This window comes from Cyprinus carpio, chromosome B15, assembly GCF_018340385.1.
Source record: "Cyprinus carpio isolate SPL01 chromosome B15, ASM1834038v1, whole genome shotgun sequence".
In the NCBI taxonomy this organism is placed as follows: Eukaryota; Metazoa; Chordata; class Actinopteri; order Cypriniformes; family Cyprinidae; genus Cyprinus; species Cyprinus carpio.
This window is the reverse complement of record NC_056611.1, coordinates 11,910,238-11,935,714: the sequence shown is the minus strand read 5'-3', so window position 1 is coordinate 11,935,714 and position 25,477 is coordinate 11,910,238. Positions and strand designations below refer to the sequence as shown.

Here is a 25,477-nt window from a genome sequence, read left to right as displayed (position 1 = left end):
TAGAGCACATTTAAAAGACAACCAAAGGTAGACCAAAGTGCTGTACAGATCAAGAAACAACAAATAAAAAATGAAAAATTACAATCTATAAAGCAACAAACATAAAACTATACAATAAATAAGAATATACATTAGGAACCCACACTAAGAAAATTAGTTTTTGACTCTACTAAAGCATACAAATACCATAATATGTTTGCAGATATTTAAGAAACATGCTTGTTTATCTGAAAAACAATGCTACAGTCAGTAATTCTCCTTGGAAAATGTGCGTTCCGGGCCGGAATGTCGGCCTCTGTTTTGGTTTGTGAAACCCGCCCACTGCCAGTTTAACCAATTGTATTTCGGCACCCAGGGTTGGCAGATGACGGAAAACACAGCGTAGTTCATTTCATGCATCGTCAAGTGCGCTTGTTCTTGTTGGTGTCGTCAATCTGGCAACCTGCATGTGCGTCAAGTCTGAGGAGGAGGGGCCAGGTGAAAAAAAAAACCTCTCCAATATTTTTAATTTGAATTGCAATACCTAGTTCAACCACTCGGTGTCAATCCTACATACAGCACCTTTAAGTTTTGATTTAAAAGAGGAGAGTGATGACACCATTCGGATAGATACCAGTAGGCTATTCCCGAGTTTAGGGCCCGCTGTCGCAAAGGCTCGATCTCCACGATGTTTTAGCCTTGATCTACAAACAAAAAGTAACCCAAGGCTGCCGGATCTAAGTGACCTGGATGGGTTGTGTCAGCGTAGAATGTCGGATAAATACTTTGGGGCTAGGTCGCATAGTGCTTTAAAAACAAAAACTAAAATTTTAAATTCTATTCTCAGTTTGACTGGTAGCCAGTGCAAAGTAGTTATAATAGGAGTAATGTGATCGTATCTTCGACTACCAGTCAGCAGCCTGGCTGCAGCATTTTGAACCATTTGAAGACGCCCAATAGATGCTTGGTTTGCTCCATGATAGAGTGAATTACAGTAGTCAAGGCATAAAGTAATGAATGCATGAATAAATATTTCAACATTCTTTGGAGAGAGAAAAGCTTTAACTCTAGCAAGAAAAATCCTTAATTTGACAACAGAATTAATTTGTTTGTCAAACTTGGGACCTGAATCAAAAAACACACCTACATTTTTCACACATGGATTAACATAAGAACTTAAATCGCCAAGGTCCAGATTGCCAAAGTCATAAAAATCACTTAGACCAAACAGTATGATTTGATATGTATGTATATAAATGTAAGTGTATGTAAATGTGTATGTAAATATTCTGGAATAGATTCCATCATCTTGAAAAGCATCAGCTCCTGTAAAAGATGGATCTCTGATCTATTTGGCAGAGTTTGGAAAACACCTTCAAGTTCCCTACAAGTTAAGTGCACACCTGGAATATGAATTATAGGACATTTACCTGCTCCACTGTCCAGGAGTTGTAATGTTTGTGGAGACCTAGTTTCTGACTCCAGTGTAGCCCACACTTCAGCATTTATTACAGGCCTGTAATTCTGACTAACCTCAGCAAACACTATCATGGGTTTAGTGCCAGCACTGAACTGCTGGTTCATGTGGGTTTTGACAATGATAGGGGGGACGTCAGCTCGTGATGCTTGACTCGTTACTGTTAGAGTCAAAACCTGAAGTATTTTAGTTTGGATACTGTACTTCTAGTCACCAGGCTTAAAAACACAAGATAGTAAAATCAGATCAATATGGGTTTGTTGTGTGTATTATTATTATTTATTATTATGAGTGTATTAGTATTATTAATTGTAATAACTGTATTACCTGAATCATCTGTGATAAACCTCTTCTTAATCTGAAGTTGTTGTTGAACATATTTCGATAATGTTGATCTATAATTCTTGACCCAGATATTGTGTATGCTTGTATGTTTATGGTTTAAGATAAAAACTAAACAAATAACTAGGTTATAAAGGTTGTCTCACCTCTGCAGCTCCTGGAACATTCAAAGTGACAGTATTCAGTGATACATCACAACTCGTATTTGTCTGAGTGTAGATTAAGCCACTTGGTGACTGTATGTAAATGCTAGGAAAGCTTATTTCATAGATTATTACAAAGCTGGTTTTGTTCCCAACAGTCTGATCCATTGATACTGTCCCATTGAACCAATCAGATGTTCTTTCTCCAACACACTCTAGCTAAAGGAATGATTAAAAATAATAATAATATAAATAAATAAATGCTCATAATATTGATGAAACTTTTAGAGTAATAAATGCATCATTGGTAATGTGTGATCACTTGACAAACCTGAACTGGTTCATTTGTGTAATCTCCAGTTGACAATCTAACTGAAGCAAATGCATTTATTAAATGGTTAGAAGTGAAGTTATCATTGGGTGTGAGAAATATTCCCCCTGTTTCCAACATGAAATATTTTTTTGCTTTAGGGAACCAAACTGGCATTTATGTAATATAATTTACTGGGATATAGATACTATGTTTTATTTTTTTATTTACTTACCAGTTTTGTTTGCCATTTCCATCAGTTCACCATCTGCATAAGGATCTAAAGCTAGTGTGTGTATAATGGCACCTCTGTCTATTGTAGTTGGACTGCAAACTTTAATGTTATCCGTCGCCTCACCATCTGTCAGATGTAGTACCTGATGGTTTTGAAGAAAATAAAAAAAGCACTGGCATGGAACAAACCATACATACTACATGCATTACAAAAGTGCTTACAGCACCTGTAAGCCTAGATCGAGGCCTTTACACATGTATGTGCATCCAACAATTTTATAAGATTCTCTCTTGTGGTGTCATTGTGAATAGTAGACAATTGACTCAGAACAGAAGCCTCAGTACTAAAGGTTACAATTCCAACACTGGCTTGATCCTCAGTGATGTACCGCAGGAAATGTGTGGCAGCCTGTTGCAGTCGAAGCAGTCTAGAATCCCAGAGAATGGTTAAAAAAAGTTATATGTATACAGGTGCATCTCAATAAATTAGAATGTCGAGGAAACAAATCTGCATACTGTACACAGCCTACATACTGTATATAGTACAGAACTTCACTGACTTAATTTTCAGGTGAAAACAGAGTATAATGGTATTTCACACATACCCAACCAAAACCTCATATAACCCACATAGTAATTTTCCAGTGTTGACATAGTAATTCTCAACTGACCGTCAATGGTACTTAATTGTTGAGAAATATTTTCTGCGTTCTCAAAACTATTACACTCTCTCTGTTCCATTTGTTAGATCTGAATTTGGTAAGAAAGCTTTTGTGTATGCAGCCTCGTCTGACTGGAATCACCTTCAGTCGAAACTGAAGCTACACAATTTGCTGTCTTTGGATCAATTTAAAGAAGTCATTCGGCAAATGGAAGATAATTAAGTGAAATGTAATTGTTTTAAGTCTTTTTAGTTTGTTTGTATTGTGTAAGTCTTGGCCAGGTCACTCCTGTGAAAGAGATTTTAAATCTCAAAGAGTCTTTTCTGGTTAAATAAAGGTTATTATTATTATTATTAATGGACAATGAATGTTATGAAAATTTAGCTTTTTTTTAAATTACTTTTAAAGATTAACTTCTATTAAAAATGATTTGATGATTAAACCAGATTTCTGAAATGGAAACCGGGGTCATTTTCTAGTTCAGTGGTAAAATATCATTGAAATCTGACATATTATCTATGAATAATAATAATAATAATAATAATAATAAAAACTCTTATATATACACAGTATCAGAAAAATATTATAACAACTATAACTTTACAAAACCATAATACAAAAAAATATATTGTACATAATAACTACAACTTTTACAACTTTTGAAATGTTTATTTGAAATTTTTTGTGTCTGTGCTTTCAGAAATGGATTATTGGATGAATAGCCTACTGCATTACTAAGTTGTGTGAACGTTTAAAAGTGTGTGCACAATCCCACACCCTGTTCAGAATCTGTTTATGTCGTACATATAAACAGTGTTACTTTACATTAACATGAATAGTTAGTATGTGTCTACATAGGGTGTCTCCTTCGATAATTAATGACAATAATGTTCCATTTTAGTCAAGGTTAAGTTCTTCATGGCTATCGTAACGGTGCAAAGATCTCAGGATTTGTTTTGTATTACAGTGGACTATTGTACACCTGAACAGTATGGTGAACTATTACGAACTTTGCATTCAGTACACAGATTCCTACATGATAAACAAAACAAAAATCATAATAATTTATAAGATTATACATGCTATTAAGAAATGTTGTTTGGTATTGTTTTAAGAAATGTTCTAAAGCTGTTGGATGTACATCGGGATTGATTTGACATTCATTTTCATCAGATTGTTAATTCCACTTTACTTTCAGAAGAGAGTTTTTTGCGTTTCACTGCCCATGTTGTTACAGCAACAATAAAGCATATGATCATAGTTACCACACACACAGAAATGACAAGAACGGTCAAGTTCATGCCTGGGTTTGATATTCCTGGAGGTTTTGGAGCACGAAGGATCTTTGAAGCTTGAGCAATATTGGAGGTTTCAGATGTTGCATTTACTTCGTCCTCCGACTGAATCGCAAAGGAGAGTGTGGTGCCATTTTGGATTGGGAAACTGAGATTGAATGAATGCTGTTCAACTGATCCAGCCTCCTGAGGTGAGACAGCAGCTGTGTTGACTACATGACCATTGCTGAAGCTGTCTCGAAGCATATCAAGGTCAAAGCTCCACCTGATCTCATAGGATTTAGCTAAAGGGAAAGAAACATTCCATGAAGTACAATAAAAGATATCATTTCTGATTTTATGATCTTTAAAAAAAATTTATTTTGTCAGTAAGGATGCAAAGTAAAAAAAGTAATAAAAAATACTGTTATAGTAATTGTATGATTTACCTGTCCCTTGGTCGAGGTCCTCACCAGGAGCTGTCCAGTTGAGAAGCACAGTGTCCTCGTGGATTTCAGCACTCAGATCTGTGATTCTGTTAGGAGGGAAATTTGGTGGAGCTGTGCCTGAAAGAGTCACCTCAAAACTCTCTCCGGTGGCTGTTCTGGTGAAGCTTCCAACCTCAAGTGGTTCTTCAGAAACTGGAGGCTTTGGAGGGTTCAGTTGCACTACACCTGAAATTAAAAGAACCACCTGAATCTACTTAATTCTGCCTAAATAGCTTTCCTCAATACATTTTATTATGCTGACATTAATAGAACAGGTTCCTTTGTGCAGTATTTCATTGACTCTTTCTGCAGGTTACATCTGTCCAAATGTCTTTATGAGTATCTGAATAATTAATGATTCGTCCAAAACACTTATTATATAAATACATACATATTAAATTAATTAATATAACTTGTACTGGAAAGCACTAAGTGATCAATATATCAAATAGTGATCAATGATATTTAATATTAAATTTAATGTAATTCTGTTATAGTAGATGTGTTTGATGTAATTGACGTTATTCCAAAATATTGATTTTAGGGTTTACCGTTTACTACATATCCAGGTACGTATGGGGCACCACTCTTTTTTGGGGCAGCTAATCTGGTTTGTCCTTCTTGATTCTTCACTCTTACTTTCAAGCTGCTTCTCCCATTTACCATCTTTGTGAAATATCTGGAATAGATTCCATCACCTTGAGAAGCATCAGCTCCTTTAAAAGATGCATTTCTGATTTATTTGGGAATGATTTGGAAATGCACCTTTCAATCTATTAATTTATATTATATGTTGAGTGCACACTTGGAAAAAGAATTATGGGTAATTTACCTGCTCCATTGTCCAGGAGTTGAAAAGTATGTTCGATCCCAGTTTCCGACTCCAGTGTAGCCCACACTTCAGCATTTATTACAGGCCTGTAATTCTGACTAACTTCAGCAAACACTATCATGGGTTTAGTGCCGTCACTGGACTTCTGATTCATGCGGGTTTTGACAGTGATAGGAGGAACATCAGCTTGTGCTGCTTGACTCGTTACTGTTAGAGTGAAAGCCTGAAGTATTGTAGTTTGAATACTGTACTGCCAGTCCCCAGGCTACAAACACAAGATAGTAAAAGCAGATCAGTAAGGGTTTTCTGTAAGTGTATCATCTGAATCATCAGTGATAAACTCCTCCTCATTTTTATAGAAGTTGTTTTTGAGTATATCTTGATAAAGTTGATCTAAAACGCTTGACCCAGATGTCTTTATTAGGTTATGAATACATGTTTATGGTCTGAACTTCAGTAATAAAGTAACAAATAACTCTTGATAAAGGTTGACTCACCTCTGCAGTTCCTGGAACGTTTAAAGTGACTGTTTTTAGCAATTTATCATGACTCGTATTTGTCTGAGTGTAGATTAAGCCACTTGGTGACTGTATGTAAACACTAGGAAAACTTAGTTCATAGATTATTACAAAGCTGGTTTTGTTCCCAACAGTCTGATCCACTGATACTGTGCCATTGAACCAATCAGATGTTCTTTTTCCAACACTCTCTAGCTAAGTGAGTGATAAAAATTTATATCATTATAATACTCATGACATTGACGACACTCTCAGAGTGATAAATGTATCATGGGAAATGAGTGAAAGCTTGACAAACCTGAACTGGTTCTTTTGTGTAATCTCCAGTTGAAAATGTAAACGAAGCAAATGCATCCATTAACTGGTTGGAGGTCAGTTCATCATTGGCATATATAAATTTTCCTCCTATTTTTATCATGAAACATTTTTACATTGGATAACAAACTTATGCCTGTATTATATAATATACTGTACTCTGGGACAGATATAGTTAGTTATTAATGTTAATATCACTTACCAGTCTGTTCTGCCATTTCAATCAATGCAGTAGCTGCTTTCTTACCGAATGCTACTGTGCTTATAATGGCACCACTTTTTATTGCGGATGGAGCACACAATTCAATGTTGTCTGTCGCCTCACCATCTGTCAGAAAAATTATTTCATCTCCTAATGCATCCCCATTATCTACTGTAAGTACCTAATAGTTTTGAAGAAAAAAGGATCACTGATACTAAAATAACTCTATGTACATCATACATCAAAAACATACACACTACATACTCATACAATTAATATGGTACCTGTAAGCCTTGACTAAGTCCCAAGCACATGTTTGTCCATCCATCTGCTACTTTTGGCAACATTTTGATAAGATTCTCTCTTGTGTTGTCACTGTCAATAGTAGTCAAGGGGCTCAGAGTAGAAGCAGAAGTACTAAACTGTACAATTCCAACACTGGCTTGTTCCTCAATGATGTTCCGCAGGAAATGTGTGGCAGCCTGTTGCTGTAGAAGAATTCTTGAGCCCTAGAAAATGGGTGGAAAACAACATAGATTTATTTCAAAATAATTTATAAAAATTATTTTGAAGCATTAGTGACATAAAAAGGTTATCATGGTAGCATCTTTGTTTTCAAATGCAGTTCAAATGTCTGTTATCACATACTCTCATGCTTCCTGAGACATCAAGGATGAGGCAAACGACCCGTTGCTTTCGTTGCACAATTTTGAAAGATGGTGGTGGTGGAGGGGACTCCGGTGGTTTCAGAGAACGAAGTGCATCTTTATCCACAGAATCCTCAAATATAACAGTCCATGTTGCTTTGTTTGATTTATTTTATTTTTTGTGTTTTTGGATTTTTATTTTTGTGCTCATTTTCATGACAAAATGCAGTCACCTGAAAACAGGATTTCTATCTTAAATGAACTGTCATCAAATATGCACAGATGGGCCCAGGGGACCAGTTTCTTCGAAGGCAGAGAAAATCTTTAAAATGTAAAACTTCAGTACTTTTCAAGTCAACTACCCACAAGCTGCGAATTATGGTATGAAAGTTTATTTAACACAACAAAACCAATGTGAACAAACATGCAGAAGTAAAACAAGTCAGGTAAAGCAAAGTGCCTGTAATAAACATACATGAATATACATAATGACTAAATACATCTGCCTCTTAAAGAGTATATCGTTAGGGATTTCTTGGTTACTGTGAAAATCAATTATGTTCTTGCTCTCTGTGATTTTTCTTTTTTTTTGAGTCGTTTTGCTGACCATATTTATTACTTAAATTAGATTAACTTTGAGAAAATGTGATAAGTCTTATTCATTAAGAAGCAAAAGTGCATTATACACAGAAAGCATCTCAAAATAATTGTATACATTATTCTGACCTTACTTTCTGCATTTGCACTTGAGCACTTTTTAGGAAAGTGGGTACAGCAAGTATATTTCCATAAAGGACAGGAGCATAAATAAATTGTGCAGATTATGTAAACTTACAGTTTATTGATTCACTGTTTGCTGTTACTTTCATTCATACTGGTGCTTGTTCTCTTTTAAGTGGTGACTATCAAGAGCTTATCTAGTTACACTTTATTTTATTAGTCCACTTTAGACATTCTACTAACTATTAGTAACTTTGAATATACATGTCATATCATTCTCATTAATTTGCAACTACATGTCTACTAACTCTCAGAGCAGACTGTTAGGTTAGGTTTAGGATTAGTAGAATAGGCTGACATATACTTGCACAGATTCTTATAGTAAAGTATGTTATATGTTGTGGGCCCATCAAAGTAAATTGCTAGAAGATATTAAGCAGACAGTCTGCTAATACTCTGACTGCTAGTTGACATGTAGTTGCAAAGTTAATTGTGGCACTTTTCCACTAAATGGTACGGCACGATACGGTTCGGTAAGGTTCACTTTTGGGTGGTTTTCCACTGGGCACAGTACCTGGTGCTTTTTTAGTACCACCTCAGTTGAGGTTCCAAGTCAATCCTATCATTAACAAAACGTGACATGTAAATTGGCCGGAAAGAATCGTCACTACCTGCGTCACTGAACTTGCAACACAAACACAACAGAACTGCTAGATCAGGGATCCTCAAATCTGGCCCACGAGATCCACTTTCCTGCAAAGTTTAGCTGTAACCCTAATCAAACACACCTGATCATGCTAATCAATGTCTTCAGGATCATTAGAAAATCATAGGTAGGTGAGTTTGATCAGGGTTGGAGCTAAACACTGCAATGCAGGGCCCTCCAGGGTAAAATTTGAGGAACCCTGTGCTAGATTTAAATCTGCACAGCCAGAGAAGGATTAAACACAACTGTTTTGAATGAGTGCACCTTTTTTAACAACCAAAAATTGTCTGTTTCGTTGTCTGTTGTGGAAATTAGGACGTTCCTCTCGTTGATAGCAGAGGAGCGGATCCAGCGAGAGCTTGATGGGGCGATGCAGATTAAAAAGTTTTTCAGGAGTCGCAGCAGTAGAGGCGGCACAACTATAACAACATGAATAATCCTGCCCACTCTAAAGTGGCACTAAACTGCAGTGGAAATGCGAACTGATCCGAGCCGTGAAAGCAGAGCCAAAAATCTTTCACTGCATGACTAAAACTATGAATAAAACTCGTGTGTTGTCAGCTCATAGTTTGATTAAATTTGTTTCTACTAAAAGTAGAAATGTTCATGTGTGAATAAATGTACAGTCAATACTTACAGGATCCAGACTTGGTAAGAACATTATGGAGCTGTTTGTGATTTGATTTCTGTCTGGAAAAAATGTGCACTCCTTGGTAAGTAGCAAAGTTTCTGGATCAGAACGGCACTGTTGAAGAGATCCTCCAGCAGTAACCTCATAAAACTGACCTTCAATGTTTTTGCTACACCTAAAGATAAGCGGGAAACCAGTGTTTGAGATCATTTCCAAGGAGATTTTAATCATATGCTTTCTTTTTGTTAAGGGTTTGTAACCTTGTAGGTTCAATACGGCCGTTAGAGTAGTAGAATGGTTTTTTGTCATTGTTTTCATCATACACGCCCCATCTCAGATGAGCCCATTCATGCACCAAGACCCTTCCTGCAAATAAACCAACAATTATACAAACTAATAAAATAACTAACTATAAAACAAATACACTACTGAATTAATAAACCTTTCCAACTTCTTATTTCATGATAAGGAAGACAATGTTTACCTCTTGATCCATAAAGCTCAATTAAAGTGTCATTCAGGAGGTATTCTGGGGTAAAATGAATGAACTCTCCCTCATCTCCACATTCTCCATACTGTTTAGTGTAGGGCTCAATGTTGTTTGCTGAATTAGCATAATCAATTTTTATGTGGGCCTGCATTTAACATAAAATTGGTCAAAGAAACATTTTATGAAAGGGAAGTAATATATTTGTGATCACTATTATTTATTGACATATAAGTTAAAATGGCATAATTCTCTATACCTTTTCAAAAGACTCTGTTCTTGCTTTGGAAAAATCCTTAACACTCCAGTGGGATGGGACTAGTATTGTAGCATCTTTGAAATAGACCTTTTCATCCAATGCGTCATAAAGATAATACGACCCTTCAGTGACCATTTCCTGTGAGAATGAAAGTAAAATTATTTATACAAAATAATTACAATTCCTTTTTTTCATTCACAAATATTATCAAAGGAATTATTTTCACAATAGCCTCTAAAACCATTAAAGTACATAACGTTTGTAAAACAGACAAAAAAAGTACATATTCACCTTGATTTTATCAATGAGCATGTCATCCTGTGGTACTCTTGAACCGATTGCAATTATAATATCAACATAACCATTTCCATCTAGCTTGATTCCAGTGGAGGTGGACGACAGCAACATCCATAATAAGACAATCACTGCTCTTGAATCCATAGCTGCAGCGTTTAGATGAACAGTAAGTCCTGAACCCCATTTTAAACAATGTCAAGTCAAAAATTAACTGCAAAGACTAAGATCCTAGATAAGAAGGATCCTTTACTGGCATAGACTGATGATAATAATCACATATCTTTCAGGAAATAATCAGGAAACAACATGTCATCATAGGGCAGCATGTTCACTGCACTAATAATATTATTCCTGTTTTGCAATATAGTTATTGATACATTTCTATGAAGCCCTCTGTGTTTATATTGCATTATCAAATTAACTACTTATTAAAGGAATATTGCTGAAAATTTACTCACCCTCAGGCCATCCAAGATTTGGAGAAATATAGCATTACATCACTTTCTTGCCAATGGATCTTCTGCAGTTCTGTAAGAATGAGAGTCACAGCTGATAAAAACATCACAATAATCCACAAGTAATCCATGTCTTGTGAAATTAAACTCTGCATGTTTGTACGAAACAAATCCATCATTGAGACATTTTTAACTTTTGGCTAAAATATGAGTCCTAGAGGACAACAGGAGATGGAAGTTTTCACTGGAGGAAACATTATTATGGATTATAGACACATTATTACCTGAAGAGAAGGTTTTAAGTTAAAATGCCTTAATGATAGGTCCCCTTCGGGAACTCACGCTGCATCAGAAAATGCTTTGGGAATGCCCGTGTGTGCCCACTCTTTAAATAACATGTGAAATCAGTCCAACGGAATGGCAAAACGACACAGGCACTCTAAATACACCAGAGGCCAGACTCAAGAGTCTGGTTCCCTTAGTAGATCATCTGACAGCATGGAGACTTCTGCCAAATGTATCTCATTGTGTCCTGCACACTGTAGAAAGAGGCAACAAGATTCAGTTCTGGTCTTGTCCGCCTCTATTAAAAGGGGTGTTTCATCCGCCCCCCCCCACCCCCCCCCCCCGATTGCTCTGATACGGGGAGTTCTGTAGAGAGTTCGCAGAGATGGGGTTCGTCTCCTATTAGTAGCTCCATTTGTGGACCTGGTAGCCCTACTCGATGACTCCGCCATGAAAGATTCCCGTCCATCACGATGTCCTCTCTCAGGCGGGGTACTATCTTTTCACCCCCATCCGGAGTTGTGGAAATCTAGTTGTGGCCCCTGGGGGGAACACGTTGCTTCCGGTCTCTCAACTAAAGTTGTTGAGACCACACTCCAGTCCAGAGCTCCCTCCATGAGGAAACTGTACTCCTTGAAGTGGATTGTGTTCACTTCATGGTGCGGAAATCATCAGATGGTGAAGTTTGATGACGCCAAAATTAGAATGTCGTGGAAAAGTTTTTTTTTAGTCAGTAATTCAACTCAATTGTGAAACTTGTGTATTAAATAAATTCAGTGCACACAGACTGAAGTAGTAAGTCTTTGGTTATTTTAATTGTGATGATTTTGGCTCACATTTAACAAAAACCCACCAATCTCAACAAATAAGAATGCTTCATAAGAAAAAAAAAAAAACTTTTTAGTGAATTGTTTGCCTTCTGGAAAGTATGTTCATTTACTGTACATGACCTCAATACTTGGTAGGGGCTCCTTTTGCTTTAAATACTGCCTCAAATCAGCGTGGCATGGAGGTGATCAGTTTGTGGCACTGCTGAGGTTGTAGGGAAGCCCAGGTTTCTTTGACAGTGGCCTTCAGCTCATTTGCATTTTTTGGTCTCTTGTTTCTCATTTTCCTCTTGACAATAGCCCATAGATTCTCTGTGGGGTTCAGGTCTGGTGAGTTTGCTGGCCAGTCAAGCACACCGACACCATGGTCATTTAACCAACTTTTGGTGCTTTTGGCAGTGTGGACAGGTGCCAAATCCTGCTGGAAAAAGAAATCAGCATCTTCAAAAAGCTGGTCAGCAGAAGGAAGCATGAAGTGCTCCAAAATTTCTTGGTAAACGGGTGCAGTGACTTTGGTTTTTTTAAAAACACAATGGACCAACACCAGCAGATGACATTGCACCCCAAATCATCACAGACTGTGGAAACTAAACACTGGACTTCAAGCAACTTGGGCTATGAGCTTCTCCACCCTTCCTACAGATTCTAGGACCTTGGTTTCCAAATGAAATACAAAACTTGCTCTCATCTGAAAAGAGGACTTTGGACCACTGGGCAACAGTCCAGTTCTTCTTCTCCTTAGCCCAGGTAAGACGCCTCTGATGTTGTCTGTGGTTCAGGAGTGGCTTAACAAGAGGAATTTGACAACTGTAGCCAAATTCCTTGACACGTCTGTGTGTGGTGGCTCTTGATGCCTTAACCCCTGCCTCAGTCCATTCCTTGTGAAGTTCACTCAAATTCTTGAATCGATTTTGCTTGACAATCCTCATAAGGCTGCGGCTCTCTCGGTTGGTTGTGCATCTTTTTCTTCCAAACTTTTTCCTTCCACTCAACTTTCTGTCAACATGCTTGGATACAGTACTCTGTGAACAGCCAGCTTCTTTGACAATGAATGTTTGTGGCTTACGGCATTTTCACACTACAAGCGTGAGCGGCGCGTGAGCAGCACATATTTTTTTTGGCGTCCATGTTAATCAATGAGTGCATTCACACCGGCAGCAGCAGCAGCGCGTGGGCGTCGAGCAGGAGTGTAGCGTGAGCAGCGATGGTTTCGGCGTCAGGTCTGTTTTTGCTGCGCCGCTCACGCTCAGTTAAAGTGACAGCACACTTTTGATGGACAAAATAAATATGATTTCACACAAAACGTGTTAAAAATGCACAGAACACCAATGCCAACTGTGTTTTAACACAAATTGGAGTATTTCATGACAGAAAATGAAGAATAAAAAATATGTATAGAAGATTTAGCCATTTTAACTTTGATTGATGTGACAAACTTACGCCTTTTATTTATTTACAGTTCCACAGTTACAGAAACGGAGCTATAGACACAATAAATGCACATGAAACCTACTGACATATTCAACATTCGGCCTAATAAAAATTAATGCTCAGCGTGTTCACCTCGGTTAGAAACATACCTTTTAATTTTTAAAATGAATCCCTATGAACAAATAATGACTTATAATATTCTCACTCAACAATTAGCTAAAACAGAATGAATATTATATTGCTCCAGGTCTTCAATTACAAAAACGGACAACAAGGACACAAGACGAACACAGACACACACAAAAAAAAAATCTATAAACCATATTTACAGCTTCTAAGAAAAATATTAATCTTTAAATTACGATTGGCTAGAAACGCATAGCCTACTGTTTTTTTATTCAGCTCTAGCCTACATAAATAATAACTTAAAACATTTTGACATTCTTTCTTAGCCTCACGATTAGTTAAAAGCCAATGAATAATTCACATTTCTCCCGATCAGCTACAAAAACGGAGCTTAATCACAAGAATTTTACATAAAGCATATCGACAGCTTCTATAATGGACATGGAGATTATAGACACTCACTGAGCTATAACTTGGTTAATAGCACATATCTGGGTAAGCGCCTGGGTAAAAGTATGTATTTAAAAAAAAAACAGCAGGCCTTTTTGTTGTTTACCCTTTGTTTACCAAGACTTCAAAAGATTCAAGTTTATGACTGACCAACCTCTAAAAACAAATTTATAGTGGTCTTTGTAAAGAAATATAAAGTTTTGGAGTGGCTGCTGTGACGCTTTACAAACGCTTCCAGTGTGAATACTCTGGCGCAGCTGCAGCTGCAGCGATGCTGTAGTTACGCTTACGTGCTGCTCATGCATCGCTCACGCTTGCAGTGTGAAACAGGCATTAACCTTCTTGTGAAGGGTGTCAATGATTGTCTTCTGGACAACTGTCAGATCAGCAGTCTTCCCCATGATTGTGTAGCCTAGTGAACCAAACTGAGAGACCATTTTGAAGGCTCAGGAAACCTTTGCAGGTGTTTTGAGTTGATTAGCTGATTGGCATGTCACCATATTCTAATTTGTTGAGATGGGTGGGTTTTTGTTAAATGTGAGCCAAAATCATCCCAATTAAAAGAAACAAAGACTTAAACTACTTCAGTCTGTGTGCGTTGAATTTATTTAATACACGACATTCTAATTTATTGAGGTGCACGTGTATTGTGCCTTTAAGGCTTAGTGTGGCTCAGATTATGTATATTTATGGTTTATTTGGTGTATTATTAGCTTAAATGTGGCTGTGCAGTGGCCTGCTTGTGGACCACTGCCAAAATTCCACCATTCCATTTAGCATGTGGGCCACATGGGGAATTTGGGGAAGACTACCCTTACGAAAAAGAAGTTTATTCAAGTGTGCTATTAGTATACTTCTTTTAAACTAAAAATAGGAAAGTATGCTTTTAGTTTACTTTTTATGTACTTCTCAGAAATTGGCTTTATGTCCTTCTCAGAAATATACTTAAAATGACATTTAAGTATACTTGACTTATACTTACAAAAAGTCTAAATATACTTGAACTTAAGTATACTTAATGAAGTATACTACTTTTTGGTAAGGGTAGTGTTAGAATAAAAATCAACCATGGCCCACATTAGGGCCAATTTTGGTTTATTTGGTTGGCTTACATGCAGCAATGTTAAGGGAATGGCAATGGCAGTTTTATTTATATAGCACTGTTTACTACAACCAGAGTTGAAGAATGTGCTTTACAACTGAATAGATAAAAACAGCAATAACACAATAAAAACAGTAAAACCAAGAATAAGGAAAGAAAAGGAAAAGAAAAACATCATAACATGCAGCAATATATAAAATATAGTGCAAGGATTAAAAGAGTGCTTCAACCAGAATTAAAAGCCTTATCGAACAGAAAGGTTTTTAATTTAGACTTAAACTTGGCCACAGATGAAGCCATTCTAATAAAAATGTGCAGAGCATTCCAGAGTCTTGGTGCAATTGAAGCAAATGTGCGATCGCCCCTGCACTTCCGCCTCGTCTTGGGATAAACAAGAGTCTCTGGTTAGAGGACCGGAGAAATCTAGTTACATTCTGCTCAATCAATAAATCAGATATATACAATGGAGACATACCATTTAGTAACTTACAGACAGTTAGTACAATTTTAAAATCTACTCTGTAACGCACAGGCAGCCTGGAGTAATATGATCAGTTTATGAATCCCAGTCAGAAGCCTAGCTGCCACATTCTGAACCAACTGTAAATGAGATAAAGCTGTTTGACTAATCCCAGCATACAGTGAGCAACAGTAATGAAATCTATAGGCAACAAATTTCTTACAATTTTTAAAAGAAAGAAAAGTCTTCGCTTTAGACAGGAGCCACAACTGAAAAAAGGATGATTTGACCACATAATTTATCTGCCTATCAAACTTCAGATGTCATCAAATACCACACTCAAATTCTTTACATATTGCTTAATACATGATGATAACCCATCAAGATTTGGATTGGGTGAAGTCGAGGAATATGAGGGTTTAAAATCAATCATTTCTGTTTTTTCCTCATTGAAATTCAGAAAGTTAAGTGACAACCATGCCTTTACATCTGTCGAACAGGCCAAGAGAGCATCCATTCAATCCGAATTCCGATTTATAGGCAGATAAACTTGTGTATCGTCAACATAACAATGTAATGACAGCCCATATTTTCTAAAAGTGGAACCAAGTGGAAGCATATATAATGAAGAAAAGGATGGGAGCCAAATGGATCCAACAGTATGAAACACGGCAGTAAGATCTAAAAGCACAAGAACAGCATAGTTGCCTAAGTCACATGTTAACAGTATATTATTAAAAACCTTCAACAATGCAGTCTCTGTAGAGTGATATTTTCTAAAACCAGACTGAAAATCCCCAAAGATCATATTGTCAGCTAGAGAAGTTTGCATTTTTTCAAGAACTGTTTTCTCCAGAATTTTTGTAATAAATGACAAATTGGAAATGGGCCCAAAATTTGCTGAAACGGTGGGATCAATGGCCTGTTTTTTAAGCAGAGGACGAACAGTTGCATGTTTTAGCAGCTCTGGAATAGTACCAGTTTCTAAGCAGCAATTTATCAGTCAAAAGATATGGACCCACCACGTCCAGAACTTGTTTAAGAAAATATGGAGGAATCACGTCAGTTGGAGAGCCAGATGCTTTAAGATGATCCACTAATTCTATAAAATAGTTTTCAGTAATAGGAGTAAAATGACTTAAGACAGCAGTACAGCTAGGGAAGTTGAAGGGTCAAACAGAACAGGATTTATCCCCATTCTTATATAATGTATCTTATTACAAAAAACTTGAGAAAATCATCACATGATAGCAAAGACACTTCTGTAGAAGAACAAATGGAAGGATTGATAGCTGCATTGATAATGTTAAAAATAGGTTTTGGTTTATGAGTTCTTATTCATAATATCAGTGAAATATCCTGATTTCGCTGTTTTTACAGCTTTCTGATATTGAAATAATGAATCTCTTAGCATTTGCAATGAGACCTGGAATCTGTCCTTTTTCAATTTTCGCTCAAATCTTCTACAGATTTGCCTAAGAGAGCGAGTATCTAACCATGGCTCAGATCTTGGTTTATGATGAAGTGTCTTTAGAGGTGCCACTAAGTCTAGGACGTGTGTACAGGTGGAATTAAACCTGAAAAGAAGCTGTTCAGCACTCAAATCACAGACAAAATCATCCATTTGTAGAGACACTTCACTAAAAGATAAGGAAAAAGCTTCTCTGGTAGTTGGGGTAATAAGCTGAGACTGGCGAGCAGAGGAAATCAGCTTAGATGCATTAAACAAAGATAGAAAAGTAGGCTTACTTGAGGCCCAAATCTGGCAAACAGAAGTGGTCTGCCCAAATGCCGTTATTCCATGCGGTATGTGGGCCGGAGCAATTGGATCTGGGTTAGAATTAAAATAAATGTGGCCCAGATTTGGGCCAGTTCTACTTTATTTTATTTATTTATTTATTTATTATCATGGCTGACATGTGGCCTTCCTATGGCTTGCTTGTGGCCCAAATTTGGCAAACAGGAGTGGACCACACAAATGCCATCATTCTACATAGTATGTGGGCCAGGTGTTAGATTTGGGCCGTATCTGGGCCAGAATTAAAATAAATGTGGCCCAGATTTGGGCCAGTTTTGGTTTATTTGGTTTTTTCATGGCTGACATTGGACCTTCTTTTGGCTTGCTCGTGGCCCAAACCTGGCAAACAGGAGCGGACCGCTCAAGTGCCATCATTCCACATGGTATGTGGGCCAGATGAAAGTCTCAGCCTGGGCGTGATCTGGGCCTCAGGAATTTTGCTATCTGGTTACCACAACTCTTTGGGTGGTCAGTCATCGGGGTCAAAACTCGTTGGTACATGTTTCTTTTGTTCTGTGAGGCCAGGAGAAGTATGGTACCACTCCAGACTCTCAGGTCCATCTGTTTTAGCTGTGATCTCCATGATTTCACACTAGACAGGCATTTGCCAGAATGGGGGCGTGGGCATTCTCATTCCCAAAGTGTTTTCTGATGCACTTATAACATCAACATGACCATTTCCATCTAATTTGATTCCAGTGGAGGTGGACGACAGCAACTTCCATAATAAGACAATCACTGCTCTTGAGTCCATAGCTGCAGCGTTTAGATGAACAGTAAGTCCTGAACCCCATTTTAAACAATGTCAAGTCAAAAATTAACTGTGAAGACTAAGGTCATAGATAAGAAGGATACTTTAGTGGCATAGACTGATGATAATAATCACGTATCTTTCAGGGAAATAATCAGGAAACAACATGTCATCATAGGTCAGCATGTTCACAGCACTAATAATATTATTCCTGTTTTGCATTATATTTATTGATACTGATTACTATGAAGTCCTCTCTGTTTATATTGCATTATCAAATTAACTACTTATTAAAGGAATAATTCATTCAAAAAAATTGCTGAAAATTTACTCATCCTCAGGCCATCCAAAATTTGGAAAAATTTAGCATAACATCACTTTCTTGCCAATAGATCTTCTGCAGCTCTGTAAGACTGAAAATCCGAACAGCTGATAAAAACATCACAATAATCCACAAGTAATCCATGTCTTGTTGAATTAAAATCTGCATGTTTATAAGAAACAAATCCATCAATAAGACATTTTTAACTTCTGGCTAAAATATAGTCCTAGAGGACAACAGGAGATGGAAGTTTTCACTGGAGGAAACATTATTATGGATTATAGACACATTTTTACCAGGAGAGAAGGTTAAGATGTTAAAATGCCTTAATGATAGGTCCCCATTCTGGAACTCACGGTGCATCGGAAAATGCTTTGGAAATAAATTACATTCTAAATTACATGTGAAATCAGTCCAACGGAATGGCGAAATGACACAGGCACTCTAAATACACCAGAGGCCAGACTCGAGAGTCTGGTTCCCTTAGTAGATCATCTGGCAGCGTGGAAACTACTGCCAAATATATCTCATTGTGCCCTGCACACTGTAGAAAGAGGCAACAAGATTCGGGTCTTGTCCGCCTCTATTAAAAGGGGTGTTTCCCACTCTGGTGGACCCGAGCAGGCTCTGGTCATGGAACAAGAAGTAGACACTTTCTTGAGGAAGGAGGCCATAGAGGTGGTCCATCCTCTTGACAGAGAGTCCGGGTTCTACAGCCGGTACTTTATCGTTCCAAAGAAGGATGGGGGTTATGTCCGATTCTAGATCTGCGTTTGTTGAACCGCTGAATCAAGTTCAAAATGCTCACAATCAAATAGGTTGTGTCTCAAATCAGGTCCAAGGACTGGTTTGTGACGATAGATCGGAAAGAAGTATACTTCCACATATCCATCCTTCCTCAACACAGGAAGTTCCTGAGGTTTGCTTTCGTGGGCAAAGCATACCAATACTGGGTTCTTCCGTCCGTTCTGGCACTCTCACCCCACACTTTCACCAAGTGTGTGGATGCTACTCTGGCTCCCCTGTGACCCCAGGGCATCCACATATAGAATTCCATCAACGATCGGTTGATACTATCTCAATCAGAGCAGATGGTGGTTCGGCATCGAGATGTCATTCTCTCTCATATGAAAGAGTTGTGGTTAAGATTAAACACAAAGAAAAGTGTGCTTTCTCCAGTAAAGAGGACCACTTATCTAAGCATAGTGTGGGATTTGACCACGATGCAGGCACGTCTGTCTCCTGCTCAGATCAACTCGATCCTGTGAGAGAAGGCCAGTCATTCACTGTGAAACAGTTCCAGAAACCGTTGGGTCTGATGGCAGCTGTGTCCAAAGTGATACATTTGGCCTGCTGTACATGAGACCCTTGCTGTGGTGGCTCAGGAACAAAGGGGTTTCCCTGAGGGGCAACCTGTTCTGCATGATCAAGGTAATGTGGCAATGCTTACGTACCTTTGACATGTGGAAGAAACTATGGTTCCTGTCACAGGGCCCTGTGTCGGGGGCTCCTTGTAGTTGTGTAATGCTAATGATGGATGCCTCCCACACGGGCTGGGGAGTTGTCATGAGTGACTGTGGGGAGGGCACCATCTCATGTGGCACATAATTTTGACTGGAGATGCTGGCCGTTGTAGCGTGAACCAGACAAATTAAAGATTCGATCGGGAGCCTGGTTGAAACATGAGCCGAATTCCACAGAAAGGCAGGATGTTGTAAATCAACTCCTAGCACCACAGTCTGATAACCAACTCTTTCACAGAACAGCTTTCAACATTAACACCATTAGAACAATTATTGACAATTTCAATTCGAAGAAGAGATTGTCTAATTTGGGGCAAGTAATCGAAGAGATGGACAGTCTGACCCTCACATGTAAAGCCATGAGAGTAAACAAGATCGTTGGATTGACTTCCCCCCACCTAGCAAAACCAGACTGAAATTCCTAAGGAGACCTGTTAACCCCTCTGGTCTCCACAGGACATATCCTTAATCCCCAGAATGGCACAGAGAATACCTTCCAATGCATATATGCACCAAAATGAACTCAAAAAAGACTTCTAAATGGATATCAGTCCATTGCTTAACTCCATATCATTTATGTAACCGACACATTTGATTTTAATGTTTCTAATCACTTATTTTGTATGTCTTTTTAAATAACTCTTGAATAGCTTAAGGGATCATATTCATGTTTAGTATGTGTGTGTTCGAATATTCTTGCTTGAAACGTTTCTGACCATCAGTTATTTGTCAAATGTATCATATTCTTGTTATAGGAATCATGTCCAAATTATACCCTGCAAGAGCGGGAAAATTCGGACCACGAGCTTGATAAGATAACATATGATTTATGAATGGGTGGGACAAACATCGGAACAGCCTGAGAAAAGACAATATCTAATTGGTCAAGACAACATTTGAGGTGTGGCCAAAAGGCCAGTTTAAATACTCAGGACACCATCAAATTTTGCTTTTAGCTTTTAGCTTTTGTTTAGCTCTTGCTATCAGTCATGCCGGCTTTTAGCCTGCTTTTAGCTTTGCTTGTAGTTTAAGCTTTTAGTCATGCTTTGTCATCACTTTTAGCGTTCTTCGAGCGCCGTTCCAGCGTGCTTCGGCCTGCACGCCTGCTGCTACTTAGCCACGATGAGAAGAAACACCACTTAGTCTCGTAAAACTTTACTTCTTTTCTTTTCCGTTTGAGAGTTTTGTGTTCTGAGTTAAGTTTTGTAACGCCGTGTCTCCGAGTCTGACCTCGAGTGCCCGTTCAACTTCAACCAGCCCACAACTCCGCATCTTCGGCTTACGCCCAACCACGGGCTTCCCAAGACGTCACTTCAACGACTACTGAACTTCCAGCCAATCAGCAACTTCGGGAAACCCCCTTTTCAGCGACAACAAAGGAAACCCCGTTAAACAGGCAACGCATGTAACCTCCAGACTCACATCTGTACTGGTGTTATCTAATATAATTTTAACCTCATTGAGGAACTCAGTGCGAGGGTTAATTAAGTGATAAATGGTTGTTCATGTCTATGCAATTTCACGTATTGCTGTTAAACTTGGGATTCCACATTTTCATTCTCTTAAACTCATTCTTCCCTAACATTCTATCTTCCTGCAACTTGTGTGAATGTGTGAGTGCGTGTGCTTATGTGTTAGATTAGTTAATATGTCTTAGATTTATCTAATAAAGCCTTATTTATATTGAAAAGAGAAGTATCTTGTGTTTTGTGCTTACAAGTTAATGTCTTAAACTGCCGATCTTGTTACTGTGCTAATTAATAGTGTTTTCACTATACTTTGGATATTAATATCCAGCGCAGATTTGATGTTAAACGGCTCGTTCAGTGAATCGCTGGCCGTTTCAGTGATCAGCCGTGAAACAGTGATTCTGTTCAAATTCCCTTTAAAATCTTAAATGATTCCCTTTGAGCTAAATTGACCTGTTTCCCTTACACCGTGTTTCAGGCTCTGAAACACTTTCTCCCTGACCTAAGAGGTGTGCTGTCTTACCCCGCACTTTCCCCATGTGTGGATGCTGCTCTGGCTACTCTGTAATTACGGGGCATCTGCATTTTCAACTACATCAATGATTGGTCGATACTAGCTCTTCATAGCATATGACGATTCAGCATTGAGATGTCACCCTTGCCCATATGAAAGAGCTGGGGTTAAGGCTAAGCACCAGGGAAAGTGTGCTTTCACCACTACAGAGAATCACTTATCTGGGTGTGGTGTGGGATTTGACCACAATGCAGACGCGTCTGTCTCCTGCTTGGATTGAGTCGATCCTCACAGCCCCACTTGGGCTGGATGCCATGATACAGGTGTGGCTTCATCTGTACGCACCCCCCCCCCCCAATTTCTCTGATCCTGGGAGTTCTGTAAAGAGTTCACAGAGATGGGGTTTGTCTCCTATTAGTAGCCCCATTCTAGCTGGGTAAGCCATGGTTTGTGGACCTGGTAGCCCTACTCGATGACTCTGCCATGGAAGATTCCCGTCCGGCACAATCTCCTCTCTCATGCGGGGGCACCAGCTATTCACCCCCATCCGGAGTTGTGGAAATTCTGGGTGTGGCCCCTGAGAGGGCACAACACATTGCTTCCGGTCTCTTAACTGAGGTTGTTGAGACCATACTCCAGTCCAGAGCTCCCTCCATGAAGAAACTGTACTCCTTGAAGTGGATTTTGTTCCCTTTATGGTGCGGAAATCATCAGATGGTCCCAATTAACTGCACCTTTGGTTCAGTTCTGGAGTTCCTGCAGGAATGATTCTCCGCAGGTTTGACCCCCTCCACCTTTAGCGTGTTCGTGGCGGCCAAAGCTGCTTCCCAGATAGCATGTGGATGTGGGCCACTTAAGGCAATGATATGGGACTGGTGGCCTTCTTATGGCCCATACAAAATGAATGTAAGCCTGAAATGGCCCACATGTAAAATAGCAAAAATGATCCAAATTTATGAAATCATATGTGGACCTCTGTATGCAAAGATGTGTTGTTCACGGCAATATGTAATCTGAATGTGACCCTAAGGTGGCCCATGTGGTAAATAGTGAATATGGCCCAAATAGTGCCCACCAAATGTGGTCCACCTTTGGCAAAAATGGATCACAATCGACAAAGCCTAATCAGGGTGTAAACCAAATGTGGTCCACATATGTTTCATCAAATGTGGCCCAGGTAAATTAAAATGTATCTGGGCCAGTTTTACGTGTCACGCAGCGCCACATCCAGTGTAGACCGCATCACAGATTATGATTCTTTAGTAAAGCATAACGTGGCCCGCATATGATGCTACAACTGTGGCACAGTTGTCCTAAACCATATCTGGAAATCATAGCTTGAAATTGTAAATATGGCCTAACAGAATTTGGCTACTTTTAGTTGGATACAACACAGTTAACTGATGCATGGTGATCTGGATGCGAGTCTTAAGAAGGCTACATACGCAGCAATTAATTTTTTTAAACATGCTTTTAATGGCAGTTTCTTTTATATATATATATATATATATATATATATATATATATATATATATATATATATATATATATATATATATATATGTGTGTGTGTGTGTGTGTGTGTGTGTGTGTGTGTGTATGTGTGTGTGTGTGTGTACTGTGCAGCATAAATGCATTGCATTGGCAGGGAACACAATGACACTATTGACACGGTCCGTATTACCAGGTAAAACTGCTTATTTCTCTGGATTTAAACATTCTTCGAAACATTTGGGATAATGTAAGTTCACAAGTCAGCAAAATATATAACACTGTTCAAGTGGTTTTTAGATATTTTAATTAAAAAATCTTACATATTGTGCCTTTAAGGCTTAGTATGGCCCAGATAATGTATATTTATGGTTTATTGGATTCATTATTAGCTAAAATGTCACTGTGTAGTGGCCTGCTTGTGGACCACTGCCAAAATTTATTTGGTTTATTCATGGCTGACATTGGGCCTTCCTATGGCTTGCTTGTGGTCCAAATTTGGCAAACAGGAGTGGACCACACAAATGCCATAATTCTACATAGTATGTGGGCCAGAACAAAGTGTTAGATCTGGGCCGTACCTGGGCCAGAATTAAAATAAATGAGACCCAGATTTGGGCCAGTTCTGGTTTATTTTATTTTATTATTTTTATGGATGACATAGCTGGGTATCTTCATAGTATGTGGGCCATTTTAATGTGTTGGATATGTGGCATAACTATGGCTTGCTTGTGGCCCAGATTTTGGCCAGTTCTGCTTTATTTGGTTTATTCATGGCTGACATTGGGCCTTCCTTTGGCTTGCTTGTGGCCCAAATTTGGCAAACAGGAGCGGACCAACCAAGTGCCATCATTCTTTACCGTATGTAGGCCGGAGCAAGGTGTTGGATCTGGGCCAGATCTGGGCCAGAATTCATGGCTGACATTGGGCTGCCTTTTGGCTTGCTCGTGGCCCAAATCTGGCAAACAGGAGCGAACCGCTCAAGTCCCATTATTCCACCATGCTATCTGGGCCTCAGGAATTTTGCTATCTGGGTTACCACAATCCTTTGGGTGGTCATTTATTGGGGGTGAAACCCGTTGGTACATGTTTCTTTAGTTCTGTGAGACCAGAAGAAGTATGGTACCACTTCAGACTCTTAGGTGCATCTGTCTTAGCTCTGATCTCCATGATTTTACACTAGTCAGAATGGGGGCGTGGGCATTCTCATTCCCACAGCATTTTCCGCTGCAGTGTGAGTTCCCGAATGGGAATGTCCCAGGTCACGTATGTAACCATGGTTCCCCGAGGGAATGAGACACTGTGTATGTGATGTCGAGTATGTGATGTTCATTTATATATTTCAACATGGCACAATACCAGTCAAAAGCTTTTGAACAGTAATATTTTCTTTATGTTTTTGTAAAGAATTATCTTCTGCTCACCAAGCCTGCATTTATTTGATCCAAAATACATAAAGTTGCATTTGCTAAAACAGTAATATTGTGAAATATTTTTACTATTTAAAATAACTGCTTTCTATTTGAATATATGATCAAAGCTACATTTTCAGCATCATTACTCCAGTCTTACTCCAAGTGTAGCAATATACACTATACCATTCAAAAGCTTGGAGTCAGTATATATAGAAATTAAAACTTTTATTTAGCACACAAGTGATGATAAATACAATAATCATGTTACAAACGATGCTGTTCTTTCAATTCATCAAAAAAAAAAAACTGAAAAAATCTAATCTCTTTTCAACATTAATAATAATAATAATAATAATAATGGTTTTTTGAGTAGCAAATCAGAATATTAGAATGATTTCTGAAGGGTCATGTGACTGGAGTAATGATGCTAAAAATTCAGCTTTGAAAGTCAGCTTTGATTGTTCCTAATAAACTGTTTAACTGCACTCGCAAGTGAATCACAAGTTATTTTGTGGGATAATTAACTATATTCTAA

At 38.4% G+C, this 25,477-nt stretch overlaps 1 protein-coding gene across 1 annotated transcript; it reads right to left on the bottom strand.

Moving 5' to 3' along the window:
* Positions 1 to 3,923: 3,923 nt before the first annotated feature.
* Positions 3,924 to 10,682, bottom strand: LOC109068724 (calcium-activated chloride channel regulator 3A-1-like). Its single transcript, XM_042739222.1, is given in 15 exon segments — positions 3,924 to 4,726; positions 4,871 to 5,095; positions 5,461 to 5,625; positions 5,742 to 6,006; positions 6,239 to 6,454; positions 6,558 to 6,664; positions 6,777 to 6,957; positions 7,061 to 7,285; positions 7,425 to 7,595; positions 7,597 to 7,656; positions 9,487 to 9,655; positions 9,741 to 9,846; positions 9,965 to 10,115; positions 10,227 to 10,364; positions 10,518 to 10,682. Coding segments are annotated over 15 exon segments (2,739 nt in total). The 5' UTR covers positions 10,668 to 10,682; the 3' UTR covers positions 3,924 to 4,316.
* Positions 10,683 to 25,477: the final 14,795 nt, after the last annotated feature.